The sequence below is a fragment of the Miscanthus floridulus genome, chromosome 17, assembly GCF_019320115.1.
Source record: "Miscanthus floridulus cultivar M001 chromosome 17, ASM1932011v1, whole genome shotgun sequence".
Taxonomy (NCBI): domain Eukaryota; kingdom Viridiplantae; phylum Streptophyta; class Magnoliopsida; order Poales; family Poaceae; genus Miscanthus; species Miscanthus floridulus.
The window spans coordinates 87581001-87598498 of NC_089596.1; the positions used below are offsets into that span (position 1 = coordinate 87581001).

The window sequence follows — 17498 nt, forward strand, 5'->3', positions numbered from 1 at the left end:
TCATTTCAAAGGGGGCTAAATAATCTTTAAAAAAAGATGTGGTCGGAGGGGGGGGGGGGGGGGGGGGGGGGGGGGGGGGGGGGGGGAGTGTTGAATGGAATAAAGGTTGAATCCTTTAGTACTTATGATTTCTCTAATATTTATGATGCTAAATAAATATTCTCTCTGTTCTAAATTAAAAGACGTTTTATCTTTTCTAGATACATTATTTTTGTTATGTATTTAGACATAGTGTATATCTAAATATATAGCAAAAACTATGTATCTAGAAAAGTAAATCTATTTGGATATAAATTTGGAGTGAAGGGAGTATATATATTTGTATAGTAAATCTATTTGGATATAAATGTCAATACTTCTTTCTACAAATTTGATCGAACTTAGAAAGTTGATTTTATTTAGATATAGAATGTCACTCTTTTTTATATGGAGTTATACCTTGAATGTTGCTTAAGTAGCGTGAGAAAAAAAACATGCAAATATCTGGAGCGCCGGATTTGAATACTTTAATGTAATTATCAGAGCACTAAGAATTAGCCAACGAGGCGATGATACCGAACAGTGCGATCAAACTTCATACAGTGAACCGAACCACAACACCCATTAATTACTCTCTTCTGAGCATACTTCTCTGACCTATACCAGGGTACCACCAATGCGTCTTAATGATGCAATGCAATGCACTCGCAACATAAATCAGTAGCCAGAATTAGAACTAAACAACTGCAGCCATTAACTCTTAACAGCAACATTGCTACGTGCCTACGTATACTGGGCAATGGGCAAACGTCGCACAATCAGCACTTCAGCAGGGACACCGAGGGAGCGATCACAGTTTCGTCTGGACGATCGAGGTCGAGGCGCACAGGCGGCGGCGGTCGGAGTACGTGGTGCTGGGATCAGGTGGGGGGCATGACGTGGTACCGGTCGTTGACGCGGCGCGCGTAGAGGTAGGCGGCGAGCGCGACGTCGATGGCGGCCACGGTGGTGACCGTCGCGGCGAGGACCGCCACGCGCACCTTGCCCCAGAAAGTGGCGCGACGGAGGCGGCGGGCGGCGGTCGTCGTGGGGGTGAGCTCGGCGTTAGCGGCCTCGGCGAGCGCCGTGAGGAGGCGCTTGGAGCGCGGGCTGAGGACATGACGAGCTTGATTTGCTCCGGAAGGGGTGCGTCGCTGTCGGCGATGGAGTCGGCGGGCGCGGCGACCTGTGGATTCACAAACAGGAGTTGACAGATTTTTTTAATTTTTTTCCATTAATCACTCAAAAAGGACAATAACAGAGGATTAATCACTCAAAAAGAACAAAAACAGAAGATTAATCACTCAAAAGGGGTTAATCCCTCATCCCATCGCGTCCAAAATTCCGGTGTCACTCTCAAAACTAGGAGTCTCGAACGTAGAACTGGAGAAGAAACTGAAATTCAAATGCGGACATTCCAAATCCAAACAGAGACCCTCAGATGAGGTCCCGCATTGAAAACCCCAGCACGAACTAGACGACTGCTAGATTTGAAAACAAACGCTAGAACTGCATTTCCATCGGAAACTGCCATGGGACCAGCAATTAGGACATGTATCAAAAGGTTTCAGGTCGATTTCCTAATTTTGAAACGCCAAAACTCGAGACCAAATTCGTAGCACAGATCAAACGGAAACCAAAATACGACCCGTATCCAAAATTCGCATGCAGCACTAACCAACATTCAGAAGCAATTCGAACTGAAACGAGTCGATATCCCAACCTCGGTGACACAGGACTCACCGGGAGCTATCACCGCGTCATCCGGAGCAGCGAAGATGATGGAACTCAAATTCAAATGGTACAAGGACCACGAATATTGCAGTAGCACCGATCAAACGGAAAACTAAATACGACCCGCATCCCAAATTCGTATACAGCACTAACGAAACATTCAGGAGCAATTCGAATTGAAACGAGTCGATATCCCAACCTCGGTGACGGAGGAGTCGGCGGAAGCTATGACCGCGTCATCTGGAGCAGAGAAGATGATGGAGGACGAGGAGTCGCCGGAGACTTCAGGGTCCGGCAGGTCCAGCAGAGGTGCGAGGCCGTCCTCCAGCGGCGGCGTGGAGGCTGCGGAAGCAGGGAGGGTGGAGTCGCCGTCGTAGCCCAGGCACTTGCGCACCACCTGATCAGCACAGGAGGAGGACGAGGGCGAGTTAGTAGGTGAGACACGGCTGCGAAGGCGAGAGGAGGAGCCGAGGAGGTGTGCGTGTTGATCGTTGGGGTTATTACCTTGGTGCTGGAGGCGAGGTCCCGGGGGACGGCGCTGGCGACCGCGAGCTTCGCTGCGGCGGAGCGGGCGCCGGCAGTGGAGGAGGAGCGAAGGGGTTTCGTCATGGCGGAGTGCTTTGGAATTGGGCGGGACTATAGCAACCTAGCGTGTGATTTTGACCGGGGCGGTGTGGGGATCAGTACATCGGAGATGGATGGAAGCAGGAGTGCAGGACCCACGTAGCTGTTTCTCTTGTAACTCTTCTTTTCTATCCACGTATCTTTAACTTTTCTGGGTATTATAATCTGGTAAATCGTCATAAATTTAGTTGTGGTAGTACGTTCGGTTGGCTGGTTCGTATCGTTGCTGGTTCGTGAAGAAGTACTGCTGGCTGGTTTGTGTGAGAGAAAAATACTGTTCCGGCTGAAAATTTACGATCGTTTACGACAAGCCACGGCCAAACGAACATGCTGATTTTTATTCTGAAATGCTAAGCAATTCTAGCACCTTGCTTTCTAACTGACTCACGCCGAAACTCAACTTTTACCAATTTGCCAAGTTTCATAAAGCATCAGTTACGTTTTTTAGAGATTTTATTTAGGCCATTGTCAAAATATGGACTATTTTTTACCTGATACATCTCCTTGTTTCTCCCGCCAGATGCCTTCCTCTTTTCTTTGTTTCTTCTTGTGTCTATTTTGTATTGTTTTAACTTCACGTGCTGGCCCATACCGTATAGTGAAAATGGTACAAAATGGCTAGTCTAGAGCACAACTTGTACAAATACTTCCCTCGTTTGTGAATTAAAGGTATAAATACTTGTACATTTCAATACATGGAGCACAACTTGTACAAAGGGAGTGCTCGGCTGCACTTCTAGTCTAGAGCTAAGGCTGCAGCTATGGCTAAATCAGCGGTACTTTTCAGCGAATGAACAGTGTGCCGGCCCTGTTCGTTTCGCTAAAATTTGGCTTATGCGGATGCGTGCGCTGATTTGTTGTAAGAGAAAAACACTGTTCATTCGCCCTTTTCATTTTGCTGAAATTTGGCTTATGTTGATGCTTAGGCTGGTTTGTTATAAGAGAAAAACGTTGTTCATTCGCTGAAAAGCACTGCTGATCTCAACGGTGTTTGGTGAGTGTGTGCTTGGTGAGTGGTGCTGCTGCAGCAAGTACTACCGATCATAGCAAAAACTCACAGCCCAGCTCTTAGAAAACTAAAAAAAAAAGCTAGGTCAAAAGGAAAAAAAAACTGTTAGCAGATTCATAGACAATTGGGGCTGCAATCGAGACAAAAGAGAACAAAACCTATAAATGGGTCCGATATCAACTGGATTACAAAACGCAGTAACGCATCTAACTTGTCAGCCACTAGAGCAGAGCATTAATTCACAGCACAACAGAGCACAAACTAAAATGAATATGAGTTGTTGAATTTGAATCCAATTATCCAAAAATGTGACTTATTGGATAATCTAAATACCAATCACTTGCTTGTCAAGGAGACAGGCCCAGTGGTCGTAGGATTTTCGATTGAACCATCTTTCTTGAATGAGATGGTGCAAGAAGCCATATGTGTGAGTACATTTCATTTCTCTAGAAAAAACTAATTGCCTATTTCCTGCACATACAAAAAACCTAGCGCAGCGAAAGAGGGCAAGAATCACACGAAAGAATAGGAAAAGAAAAGAAAAACACCTACTTACATCTGTATAACACCCTCTACACCATAAGCACTCCAAAACCACATGGATTGGATCCATCAACTATACACAAACTCATCAGACTGTATGATCCTAAGAAGTTCTCGCAGGTTACCAAACACGTGCCTTCCACAGCTCTCTGCTCCAACATAGTTCAGAAGCTGCTCCGTATCCTAATCATCAACATGAAAAATGAAAGTAACATTCTCAGATTTTGCACATCCAAGACTAGATCAAACAGCATTGTGTCGGAAAAATAGCAGCTATGATACAAGATTCACTGGGGAATACACACCTTGTGCAACAAATAAATGGCATAGGAAGCACTAGTGGAGTCGTCTTCTTGGCATTCCAGGAAAAGGGGGTACTCTGTTAGTTCTGATTCGGTGTTCCTGGTACTTGCTAAAGCCGCCGATGCTGTATCAGCTGAAGGCAAGCGATCGCTCACATAAGATCGGGATCCTCCAAAGCGCAAGGGATATCGGAGGGGAACATCAAGATAGCAAGCTATGAGCAAGACTGCCTACAAACAAATAAATAAGCAGGTAGTGATTCTGAGTTTCTAACCCTTGTGATGGCATTAAGTATCATGAATAGGCAGAAACAATTGTACTCCTATCATTGTTTATGCTTTATGGATACTTAATGCTGTGATTTGCAACAGCCCAAACTTTAGACTACAAAACTCAAGTTGTAACATTGCAAAGTAGTACTCCCTCCGTTCCTTAATATAAGCCGTATAGATTTCTAAAGAAAATTCCAAAATATAGGTACGTATCAGCTCCCATGCCGATTAGTTTGGAAACCTTTTCACCGTACATAGCACATGCCCCAACCAATCCCTTAGATTTAGGAAGCAATCTGATTGGGAGAGAGAAGATGGCCTGATTTTCCTTTTTTTTCTTCGGTCTCACATCCTTCCCCAAGCCGTGCGTTAATATTGGTGCTAAAAACTATATGGCTTATATTAAGGAACGGAGGGAGTATATGAAAACTGAATTATCTTAAATTGATCTTTTCTACAATCAGTAATATATTTTATAACATATTCTGCGTCCAAAGCAATATAAGGTTTGATAGTGCAAATTATTGTCTTATACTTTATCCCTTCAGCATGAGCATGACAATAAGACCAAATGTGGCCTAAGTAGGGATTGCGGGTTTTTTCCCTCCTGTGAAATTAAACTGATTCCTGTGAAATTCCTACATGATTCCTATGAAATTCCTGCATTCCAAATGTGGCCTAAGTAGGGATGTTTATACTGCACAGAAGAAATACCTCATAGGAAAAACTTACATGTGCTGCATATCCCAGAACAGCTGCAGACCTCTGAAGCTCCTTGTTCCTGTAACTTTTTTGCTTTATTTTATGCTTCATAATGTCCCAGCCAAAGAATGTCCAGCCACGTGCTTGTGGAGATTTGATAATGGTGGGTAAATGTGTTCCGTTTCCACCTGAAAACGTTCCATTTTCCTCTGGAAGTGCTCCATGCTCCCCTGAAATTGTTCTGCCATCTCATAAAATGGTTTGAAAAGGCGATTTAGGAATCATTACCCCTCACTCTAAATTTCTCTTGTAGTATGCATCATGAAGATGTTTAACATAGATCCTTAAATAGAAATGTCACAAGCAAAATTGTATAAGAACTGAGATGGAATTTTGAATGAGGAGCTCTTTGGAATGCATAACACAGGAATTAAGGTTGGTTGCTAATTTCAATCCTGATTCCTACATGAATTTATAATTCAAGAAAAATTCCAACAAAACATTTGGATGCAACATGAGAATTTAAGGAGAGAGAGAGATAGAAACAGAAGTTTCCAAGAGGTTCGACCTCACATTAATTTTCTCCAAAATTCTATGGACCGAGCCATTGCATAGGAATTTTGTATTTTGTAGGATTTTAGGATGTCCAATCATTTGTTCCGAAGGGACACATAGGAAAAAGTTCCTATAGGACTCATATCCGACAAAATTCCTCCACCCAGCAGGAGCTGCGACCCTTCAGTTATCCCAATCTTTGGGGTGCAGAGAGCAATGCCTCCAATTAGAATAGCATATCAGACACTGATGTAGACTACCAACAAAGGCATTGATGCCAAGGAGGTCAGAACAGAAAATCAGAGATGGGGTGTTCATCATTAGATCATGGACTAGAAATGTAAACACTCCCATTCTTCCAATGAAATGAATATATCAATTAACACTATTGCACAAGGAAACTATCTTGCTCACTTTAAAAGCTAATAACAGACTGAGGCTACTGAATAAAGCTGGTAATACAGCTTATCATGTGTCAAAAGGCAATGAATCTATTTGGCTACGATTTTTTTTTTCCACTCTCGAAGGGGCATGTGCACTAAAACATTGTTCTTGAAGAGAGGCATGGATTCTCACCATTAGTAACAGCACAAGGGTTTTCTGCATGTCTTGGAAGATCATGGAAGATTCTCACAGGGTACAAACCAGCAACCTGGCTAACCATGCACTGCTGCCTCGTCCTAAGCAGCCTCTGCAGATTGTTAAGTCTGAATTTGTCTCCCGACAACGCTTCCTTCGCTTCCTGCGATGAGCAGACGCCCTAATGGATAAAATGCAGCTACCCACAATGGCTGAACCCAATCTCGCAGCATTTTGCGTCGCGCAGACGGAATGCTTATATTACCTGCACTCGCTGGTGCGCGGCGGTGAGGGCCCTCGACAGCGGCAGCACCCGCTCGATCTGCTCCTGCAGCCGCTCCTTCCCCCGCTCCACGGCCTCGAGCGCCCGCCTCCTGCCGACGACGGCCGCCTCCAAACGCGCTTGCTGGAGGTCCACTCTCCGCCTCAGCTCGTCCAGCTCCTCCGCCTGTCGCAACGCCTCCCTCCTTACCTGCCCGAGCGCCAAACCACATGAACAATAATAATAAATAAATAAATAAATCGAACCACGTCGTGACAGAAGGGGGCGATTGGCTCAAGCCATTTGAGGGCGTGGCACGGACGCACCTGGAGCGCGGCCTCGATGCGGCGGGCCAGGATCGCCCGTTCCTCGGCCGCGGCCGCGAGCTCCGCGGCCTTGCCGCGCAGCTCCCGCCACGCGACCGCCGCCGCCGCCTCCTCCTCCTCCACCACCGCGGCGCCCGGACCGGGCCCGCGCGGGTTCCCCACCCGAACCGCCGGACTCATCGCGGCCCTACAGTCGCAGCGGATGATGACGTGTGGCGGAGGGTAAGAGAACAGGCGGCGGCGGCAGCGCCCATGGCCGGTGAGGCGGGCCGGTGACGGCTGCGTCCGTCGAGACCGAGGCTCGCCTAAGGATGGCAACGGGATGTACCCGTCGCTATAGTCGCAACGTTCTCTTCTCCGCTATCCCGTCCTCGTCCCGGTTAACTGTCTCGGGTATAGATTCTTACATATCTCTATATTCATCGGGCATCGGTCAGGTAACAGATACCGACGGATGCTACATACCCAATAAACAAAGACACTTAGGGTCGTAACTTTGTAATCATAGACGTTTCTTCTTCATCCGGGTATAAATGTCGGAGTCTCGGAGATGCCGAGGAGAAGGAGTGAGGTTAGGAGGAGGACGAGCAAATGTGGCAGAGAGACCGAACTGAGGAAGCGAGGGGCACGAGCGCTCATGAGGCAGTCGTGCTTGTGTTGTTGACAGAGATGGTGAGAAAAAAACTGAACTAGGGTTCCTAGAACACACAAACTATATATATGATTATTTAGATTTGGGTTAAAATACCTATGTTGAGCTTCTTTGGGCCTAATACTCGCATGACAGCTCAAATAGTCGGGTTTCCCAACGGGTAACGGAGACGGGTAAACAGGGAACGTTCCCGTACCCGTTATACCCGTCGGGGATGAATTCTTGCCCATTTAGATGCCCACGGGTAAAGATATGATCACATCCCTATCCCCTAATAGATCAAATACTCGTCGGGTATCGGATATCGGGGCCCGTTGGCATCTTTAGGCTCGCCCCAACGCCTACTCAGCGGAAACAGCAGTCAGGAAAGCGAAAAAGCGGTGGCGTCACGACGCGTTGCGGTCTTGCGGAGGGCGCAAGCGAGTGGTTGGAGGACGTGGGCTGACCGGTCCACGGCCAAAATTTGTTGGGCCAAGAATTTGATAAGCCATGATTTTTAGGGATTGTTTGGTTTACTATTAAAATTTGCTAACCTCTTATATTTAGCTTGTCAAATTCATGACAAATCTTTTATCTAACTTTGGCTTGCCAAATCTATAGATGGCAAATTTTGGTCGTAAGCCAACGACGCCCGTGAATGCGATGCCGATGCGTGGGATGTTGGTTTGCCGGCCGGTTTGAGAGTTTGTCTCGGCGACGCAACGCGACGCGGACGCGGGGGGGGACAGAAAAGGATGGGGCTAAGGGCGCTGAGGGCGGGCCGCGGACGAGCTGGCCAGGCCCAGGCCACGCGGGTCCGGGGCCGGACTCGTGTACGCACGCGCGGGGACCGCGGATCTCGCAGTTATGGTATACCAGCCACGTTGGATAGCAGTTCCTGCCAGAATGCTTCTCGTGGCTGGCTGGGGACGATGCACAAAACCAATTCATGATGATCATGCATCCCAGATCACCAGGTGATGTGAGACTGAGAGGGACGCGCGTGCCCGGCTGCGTCGATGCCGACGACAACGCTGCCGTAGGCCGTAGCCTGGAGATGCGGATTTCCCCCTCGCACATTCGGATCTAGCTTTCAGCTCGGAGCGCAAATCTACACGAGCGACCGCTTGACCGTCACAAGAGAAGCTGCGGCGGTACTGGGTCACAGCCAAACCAGAGAAGCATCAGAAGGCAGAAGCTGTTTGTTCCCACGAGGTCACCAGCCGCACCTCTCGCACCAGATTCCATTCGCTGGCGCCCACAAGGAAACCTGGTTCCAAATTGCATCAACTGCATCCTTTGGTCCCTACCTGGGCACTCAGCATACACCTGAACATTTCTGAACATAGGCCACAATGCACCACATGAAAAGGGCAAGGGAAGCGGAAAATTCGAGTCGAAAGCAACATGGTCCTAAACCAGGATAATTTACATGACCAGATCCAAGGAGTCACAGCTAACAACCAGGTGTCCAGCGCAAACAGGGCTGATAAAAAGTCTACAAATGCCGGTGCAATTGGTGGACAAGATTAGCAGAAGCAATATATCAATCCACGCCCCCATAAACATCCGAGCAAATGGTGGGAAAACGACCACCATGCAGTGCAGAGCGACAGAAATTCTACAGTTCGACAACAGCTTACTGTCTTCACAGTACTCATGGCAATTGGCATAATGTCATATCATCCGGAGACTAAATTTGCTTCAGTAGAAAGGATCTGTAAAAGAAATAATAATACACCACAGAGTAAGATGTCAGACATATTTCACCCACCAACAAGTTATACGAGTTAAAACTTAAACATAGTAGCGTAATGCTGGGCAAAGAACAGGCAACATGTGCAGCATTTTTCTGAAACGAAGAAAAGAACAGAGTTTAAGCCCTCACCCCCCCCCCCCCCCCCCCCGACCATCTCCAAAATTAACTTATTCAATACAAATATAAAAGCAAAACTGGTGCTGAGGGAAGATAAATGCTTGATTCTGTGCTAAAAGGCGTCATTTCATGAATGACAGCTATACTGAGTCAGAAAAGTAGGACTTCAGGGAGCAACATGTATACAATCAGCATTTGCGGTGTACTATGCAGGGTGGCTTTGTTTCAGGAACAAAATGCAAATGGAAACTTCCAAACTTCTCTCAGCTTACTCATCATGAAACCTACAGAAATATTCTGACATACTCCATCTCAAAATGAGTGCACTTCAAGCTACAGTGCTTAGTCGATCCATTTTAAGTTTTTTTTTCAAAAAATTACTAATATTTATGATATGTATCAAATAAGTATCATTAGATTCATAATCGAATACATTTTCATAGTGTACCCATTTGAAATCATAATTGTTGATACTACTGTCTATATATTTAGTTAAACTTAAAATAGTTTGACTTCAACCAAATCTAAAGTTGCACTCTTTTTCAGACAGAGTATGATAAATCAAAAGGGCTAAGATACTAGCAAATATTTATATTAAAAAATACTCATGTTTTTGTTTCTTTTAGCATGCTTTGATTTTCATGCTGATTTTTTTAATAAAGAAAAGAACAAGCCTACAACACTCCATAAACTACAAAATCATATATTTATTTCTAAACATTTTCATGTCTAGTTGGTGCCCAGACTGAAGCCAGATTGCATGATTATACAGTATAATGACAGATTCCACTTTATATCTTGCTCATTTAGTTCATAAAAAGGAAGATACGCATGTGATTGAAAAAAATAAACCAATCTGGAAAAGAACCTACCAAGCAGAAAGTGGTTTGCATGATTAACCACAAACAGCAAGTCTCTCAACCCATCAAAATAATCCCCGGCAGTTTTGTGATCCACACATGCAGTTCTTCGTTCTACGAGAACCTGAACCACTAGATTCAGCTCCGGCAACACCATAGTCATAAGTCAGTTCTGTCATGGGTGGAATATGCTTCAGTGCAAAGAACATTATATGTGGGTGTCCATCATCTCCATGATCATATTGAACTGGTTGCCAGAAGACATTGGGTGAGCAACTGTGGTTCATGAAACGGGAGACATTTCCCATGTTTTTTGCACTTATCTTGATAGGCAGTGGCTCAAATTCATCAGCCGATACATACGTGCTATCCTCACCTATCAGTTCAGGTCCACAGTTCCATTTTAAAGTCTTCTCACCAGGGCATACAGTTTGAAAAATGTAATCATCTTCACTATCATTCAAATTAACTTTGAGCTCATCAATGACCTCGCCAGCATACTCACATATAAATGAACCAGCACGAACAGGTTCCCAGCAGCGAAGACCCCAGCCTCGATTGGTGGTCTTGAAGACCTCAAAATGTAGCCTGGCCCCTTTTTGGGTCACTCTGTTCCGGCAATTTGTAGAACAGTTGCAAGATTCACCACATTCATAGATCATCGGTTTGCGGCATGACAACAATCCTAATGAACTGTAGGGTAAATCACCTCCATTATGTTGTCCACAAGCACAACTGGCATCACCAGGCAGGCAAACACTCTGGCATCCACAGCCCTGCAACTTTTTCATAGAACTGAGAGGCCTCAAGTATTTGACCTGATTAGTATAGGTGAAATGTCCAGGTCCTTTCTCATGGTCTACCTCATTGACAAGACAAACTGGCACAGTTTCAGCCTTAGATGACAGATCAGCTAGTAGAACACTGCCTCTGGTAGCAGGACTATCTATCCATCTCTGAGTCATCTTCCATAATGCAGCTCCATCACGCTGTCCAGGTTCACGCAGCAGCTTGTACTTGAAGCAATGGATACCAGACCTTGTTTTCTCCTTCCAGGACTCATGAATCTTGTAGAGGCCATCATATATGTAAATTTTCCCAGTTAGGCAAAATGGATCCTTGAAGCCACGTACAACCCTTATCACATTCTTCCTATGCAAACTCCTCTCAAGAGCTAGGTTACCCCTCTCAAGCTTCTGGTCATGCCTCTCTTCAGTATTCCTACTATTTCCCCCTTGACCACTGTACACCAGCACATCTGTGTCATCATCCTCATTCTCATAACCTCCTGCAGAGACGATACATATGGCTACAGAATCCTCATCATTTTCAAATTTAGTAGTCATGTAATCAATGCCTCCCATACTAGGTGCATGCAATCCAATGATACACAGCTCCATCCTGAAATAGAAAATATCCCCTATTTCAACTCCAGGTACAGTTCCTACCCTCTTGCCCGTATTCGCCCTGATGTTACTGGCCATCATGATGGCACCAGCCTTCAAGTCTGCACGTCTGCTAGCGTCCTGTGTTTCATCCATCTGCAGATGTCTTCGCCGGAGTGCCTCAAAGGCCATGTGAACTGCTTCCACAATCTCCCTGGGACTGGGATTGGATGAAGATGACAGAAAGGCAAGCTCTTTGCCAGCAACAAAATTCTTGTATGTGGGCTTAGGGCGCTTTACCTTACCATTTGGGCCATCACGACCAGAGCCAGGAGGACGGCCTCTCCTAGCCTTCCGTCCAGATGCCAAAGTTTGGTTACCTGAGTAAGGGTCATCATCACCAAGTGATATGCTTGACCTTGTCTTGTATGCAGAGATAGGGGTGGCATCAATGGCACCATTAGCACTGGTGCCTGTACAAGAAACACCATTTGCAGTGGCACTGAAAGTAGTGAACGATCCAAAGGCAGGAAGGTTCCCTGCACCAAACCCTGCTGGAAATTGACCAACCGGAGTGACACAGACCAATGGTGGTGTACTTGATTGATTAACATTGACTCCCATGGGGGCAGGGAACATTGGAGCTAAAGACCTTAATGGCTTGGCATCCAGGAGCACCTGATTAGGATCAGGTACGAAATTCGAGGCCCTGTACATCTTAAATGTATAGAAGATTCCTGCCAAAGAAAGCAAAATCTTAGTGAACATAAGACAATGAAAATCCTTAATGGAGTAAGCAAAGACTCAAACTTGAGTAAATCCTCAAGAGCGTTGGCATAAACAAAATTAATCCTTGAGCTGCATCCCAGGGAAAAAAAATGTGTGCTACTGTAATCAGCACATGAGTTTCAAGCACCATTTTACAGTCCGGTATACTTTGTCAACCTACTACTTTGCATAGTTTCTCAGTGCATGATGTGTTGGCAAAGTACTTTTAAACCAAATATTTGCCAAATTAAAAAACTTGAAAATTCCAATACAATTTTTTAGAGGTCCTTACTATAATAGTTATTTTCTATCATAAGTCATTATACTGTGATTGATTATCACAAACTCTATGTAAAGTAACACAAAATTATTAGCCATTATGAACACATAACCCACAACCATGCCAAAACCAGACACATACAAGCAAACCTCATGCCCTTGAGGCCTTTGAATCCTACCATCCACACCAACCAGGCAACCAAACCAACAAGTGGGAGCAGAGTTCCAATTATAGAACCATTAGTGAATTCAATGTGGTTATGGACTGTGGTCTCCCACTGGTAGGCCTGTTCATGGTTTGGCTCCAAACCGTTCAACCCACCAAACCAACTTGGACCAAACCGCAATACAGGTTTCAAATGGGATGGATTAACCCGTCCAGAAAACCATTGAACCCATCAACATCACTCGCTGCACCATTGGGCACGCTGGCTAGCGCCGGCAACGGACACGCCCACCAAGGCGCTCATGCGCCGCCCGTCCATCGGCTGCACGGGGCTGCTCGTCAATAACGCCATGTGGCGTGACCTCACCGCCTTCCAGATCAGTGTCCTTCTGGCACTGCAGTACCGCGGCCTCGACATCTTTGGCATCAATGAGAAGGCCAACGGCACCATGATCTTCAATGTTTTCGTGCATACACTTGTAACAGGATCAGATCCGATCCGAATAGAAATAGCTAGGGTTTGGGTGCTCGGTTTCGCACAGCAGTAACGGAAGAGAAGGGGTGCGCGTACCTGGTAGTGGGTGCTCGTCGCCGGTGAAGGTCACGAAGATGGAGACCTGAGCACGTAGGGCAGCGGCGGCGGCGGCGGCCGCCCAGTCGTCGCCACCACAGAGCGCACACGACAGGCACGCACAAGACAGCGGGGAGCGAGAGGGGGGCGGGGAATGCTGTGGGGACTGGGTCGGAGATTGTGGTCTGTGGAGAACAAAAGCTGGCCGCGGTCAAGGTTCCGGTCCGGGGCCACTGCTCTTTTATTATTATTATTATTATTATTACACCACTGCTCTTTTATACTAGACCTGAAAAATACGACTATGCCCGGTCCGACTGTGAAAAAGCGGTATTTTGTTAAGCCCACCATGATATTTTCCCACCCGATTAATCTATAACTATTATTATTTTTTCATAAAGTTCAGCTAACAAGTACTCACTCCTCCATCCACAAAAGAACACAATTATTGCTTTTTGAGAAGTCAATCAGTTGAAACTTTAACTAAAATTATATAAAAAAAATTACTAACATTCATGATACAAAATAAATACCATTAAATTTATTATAGAATATATTTTCATAATAAATTCACTTAAAGACATAAATGATAATACTATTTTCTATAAACATGATCAAACTTGAGCTAGTTTAATCAACACGCATCCTACAATTAAATTTTTTTTTTATGGACAGAAGGCGTAGTCAATAAAAGTGTTCCAGTAGATAGATATAAAAAAAAATCCTTGTCTAATCCTACCATCGTCTTGTTTCCCTCCTTCGACGCTTCTCTTTCTCCCCCTCCTATCTACATTGTCTAGACGCCAACAACGTTCAAATAGGGTCACTGAGGGTAGCTCCAACAATATTAAAAGAGTTAGCTTAGATTTTATTAAATAAAGAGAGAAAATGATAAGAAGAGCTAAACTCGTACACTATCTTATAATTAATGTGTCTATACTTATAAGTTTTTCTATGCTAATATATTGTTTTTAGTTTTTTAAATTTATATAAGTTAGCAAGTTAATCCTATTATTGAGGTTGCTCGGACGATGTATAAAGCTTTTGTTTAGCCTCTCCGACCATCGCACCGTGCTTTGCTCGCGTATCTGGGTTGACAAAACAGTCTAGGCCTGGTTCATTTTGCTAAAATTTAGCTTATACTGATGATTATACTAATTTGTTGCACGAGGAAAAATATTGTTCATTCGCTTATGCTGAGGCTTATATTGATTCGTTAGCAGCTGCAGCTGCCGCACGCGGACTAGCAGCGGCCAGCGTGGAGGCGGAGCGAAGACACTTGGCTGAAGATTAAAGAACAACCGACTAGTACGGTCCAGACGTCGAAAGTGATAACTGGCCACTGCCATTGTCACGGTTTCAGACACCAGGGATTCCGGATTCAGGGCGCGTTAAACAGCACGCAGGCAGCCCAAGTTCATCAGCCAACACCCAACTTGATTACACAGTACGTACTCCACCACAAATGGGCACTACACGGGTCACAAATGGGCACTACACGGGTCATATCATATCAGTTAGGCGATGGTATGGTATGGTATGGATGATCCATTTCCTTGCAAACAAGCCCTGGAGCATATAGTCGGATCAAAAAAGTTTCAGTCGGCGCCCATCTCCTCCGTTGCTGCCTGCGCAGCTGCTTTCGCCTGCTCGAGAAGATCCGACGGGACCTGTATGCCAGGAGAGCAACGAGTTCACAACACAGGACGAGGCACGAGCCTTCAAGGATTGCAAGTCGAACAACATCAACGGTGGTGACGTGGACGGTGGATTGGACGCATTCATAATGTTCGCTCGATCGTATCGGCCATGCTTATCAGATATGAAACAGTATTTTTTCTCACAACAAAACAGCATCAGCCGGTTTATAAGCCACAGAAACGATTAAGCGAACAGGGTGAATTACCTTCTGGTGCTGACTGTTTGATTTGTCGCACACCCAGCTCAGCTCCACCTCAAAAGCTTCGTCATGTACTCCGTAGATTACGAACTGATCATAGATCAGTTGGTTGGGTTCCTTGTGGTACAACTTGCCCACCCGGGTGGTTTAAGTCATCGACTTGGCACATGTGCTCATATTTTCCTAGATTTATTCTAAGATTTAACGACGCTATGTATTTAGTGGTAGGCGACGTCCCCGTCGACAGCGAGACGTCTGTGGTGACTTCGTGAATCTCGAGATCTGCCAGCTTAGTCCTTCGGAGGTGTTAATAGGGGTAGGGTTTGCGTACGTGTGTTCATAAGGAGTGAGTGTGCGTGCGTATTGTGCTCATAGGGATAAGGTTTACGTACGTGTGCGAGTGAGTGTACGTGCAGTGTTGTGAACGTCTGTGTTGTACCGTGTAATTAAAAAAATGTATTTCCTAGATTCTGCATATGGAAGGAACAAGGGTTAGGACTAGGGATGAAAACGGTACGGATATTTTTCGACCGTATTCGAAACCGAATCCGTTTAGAGGGGTTAAGATCTGTCCGTATCCGAGTCCGGATATCCAACATCCGATACCATATCCGTATCCGAATACTCAAATCGCATATTTATGATGTCGATATCCAATCGTATCCCATTCGACATAGTTGACACTATCCGTATTCGAATCCGAATCCGGACAGAAATATGAAAACAAATGTAATATCGGTGATATCCGTCCGTATCCGATCCGTTTTCATAGGACAGGAGGAGCCACAGAGTCAGAGAGAAGGGGGAGACTCGAAACTTGCACCGGTAGATTATGCTGTTGAATTCGTTGTGGGATACCTGTAACATGAAAGTTAAGATCAGCTTTCAACTAATAGAGTTCTCTCTAAGGAATGGATGGTATCCTTTTGAGAGGGCTGTCACTAGCGCCAGTCCCCTTGAGAGACGACAAATCTAGTACATCACGAGAATCTGTGCCAAAAAAACAACCCTATGCTAGAGTGCAAGCACTATTGTTTTGCCAACGTGTACGAGATCTTAGTGAACTCCAAAAAAGGAAAATGTCTCAGACTAAAATCTCCATTAACATGGATACAAAATATTACTATAAACTAGCAATGCAAACTTAGAGTGTTCTATGGGCAAATATGTAGTCGTTTCGATTCCCTAAAAGAGGGGGAAAAAACTAATCATTAACTAACAACAACTGACATAGGAGTATTTGCTCGAAGTCAAGCAAGGGAGAAAACAAAACTACTGGCATCTTTGCAGCAAGTCATCACAGAACCGACAAGCTTTCAGTTCGTTCCTTTGCATCAAGTCATTACTGGACTTAAAAGACATGATTCAAGACATCCCTTGCTTGACTTCGAGCAAATACTCCTATGTCAGTCGTTGTTAGTTAATGATTAGTTTTTTTTTTCCTCTTTTAGGGAATCGAAACGACTACATATTTGTCCATAGAACACTCTAAGTTTGCATTGCTAGTTTATAGTAATATTTTGTATCCATGTTAATGGAGATTTTAGTCTGAGACATTTTCCTTTTTTGGAGTTCACTAAGATCTCGTACACGTTGGCAACCCGTTCGGCTTACCCTATATTCGGTTTGTTCGGCTTATTTTTTCAGCCGAAACAGTGTTTTTCTCTCACAACAATTCAGCCAGCAAGCCGAACGGGGCTTGCAACTTCAACAACGCCTTCCCAGCAGATTACCTCAGACAGCTTCAGTTTTCCTATCTCCCTGTAAGCTAATATCCACGACATTCAAATTAATCAGAACCACTTGAATAACACAGACAATCTGCTAGTGCTAATGATTCAATCATTATGCACATTCAGTCATTGGCCCTCTTCGTTTCGCTGAAATTTGGCTGCTGCTGATGCTGATAAGTTATGAGAGAAAAACATTGTTTTTTTGATGAAAAGTATTGTTGAAATAGTACTAAAAAACAATACCATTGTCATCAATTTCCATCTCTTCATATCTCCATTAAGGCATTAACCCTGAAGCCCTTAAAGATGCTAGTATATTGACCCGAGAAAATGGTTTGCTATGTGAATTAAGTTGTTCATCCATTTAAAAAACTACATGAGGACAACTGACTTAGGAAGAGG

The 17498-nt window shown here is 44.9% G+C and overlaps 2 protein-coding genes and 1 pseudogene across 3 annotated transcripts; all 3 read right to left on the reverse strand.

The window, feature by feature from the left end:
- Positions 1-528: 528 nt before the first annotated feature.
- LOC136518770 (uncharacterized) lies at positions 529-2367 on the reverse strand (annotated as a pseudogene).
- Positions 2368-3647: 1280 nt separating this feature from the next.
- LOC136517093 (vacuolar protein sorting 38-like) lies at positions 3648-7372 on the reverse strand. Of its 2 annotated transcripts, none has more exons than XM_066510613.1 (6): positions 6928-7372; positions 6605-6811; positions 6337-6520; positions 5236-5435; positions 4234-4461; positions 3648-4111 (listed from the first exon to the last, which is right to left on the reverse strand). In XM_066510613.1, exons 1-6 carry the CDS (start codon positions 7105-7107, stop codon positions 3998-4000), a joined length of 1113 nt encoding a protein of 370 aa, XP_066366710.1. In that variant the 5' UTR covers positions 7108-7372; the 3' UTR covers positions 3648-3997. The 2 variants fall into 2 exon arrangements, with proteins under 2 accessions (XP_066366710.1, XP_066366712.1); XM_066510615.1 differs by having other exon boundaries at positions 6337-6502; positions 6928-7367.
- A 1564-nt stretch (positions 7373-8936) lies between these two features.
- LOC136515067 (histone-lysine N-methyltransferase, H3 lysine-9 specific SUVH1-like) lies at positions 8937-13618 on the reverse strand. The gene is made up of 3 exons (XM_066508751.1): positions 13464-13618; positions 10307-12416; positions 8937-9276 (listed from the first exon to the last, which is right to left on the reverse strand). Exon 2 carries the CDS (start codon positions 12394-12396, stop codon positions 10360-10362), a length of 2037 nt encoding a protein of 678 aa, XP_066364848.1. The 5' UTR covers positions 12397-12416; positions 13464-13618; the 3' UTR covers positions 8937-9276; positions 10307-10359.
- Positions 13619-17498: the final 3880 nt, after the last annotated feature.

Coding starts and splice junctions, on each gene's coding strand:
- LOC136515067 (XM_066508751.1), bottom strand. CDS start 12,396: ATGTACAGGGCCTCGAATTTCGTACCTGATCCTAATCAGGTGCTCCTG.
- LOC136517093 (XM_066510613.1), bottom strand. CDS start 7,107: ATGAGTCCGGCGGTTCGGGTGGGGAACCCGCGCGGGCCCGGTCCGGGC. Junction 5,436..6,336: donor CCCTTGTGCTGTTACTAATG/GTGAGAATCCAT, acceptor GAACAATTTCAG/GGGAGCATGGAGCACTTCCA. Junction 4,112..4,233: donor CCATTTATTTGTTGCACAAG/GTGTGTATTCCC, acceptor GTTGATGATTAG/GATACGGAGCAGCTTCTGAA.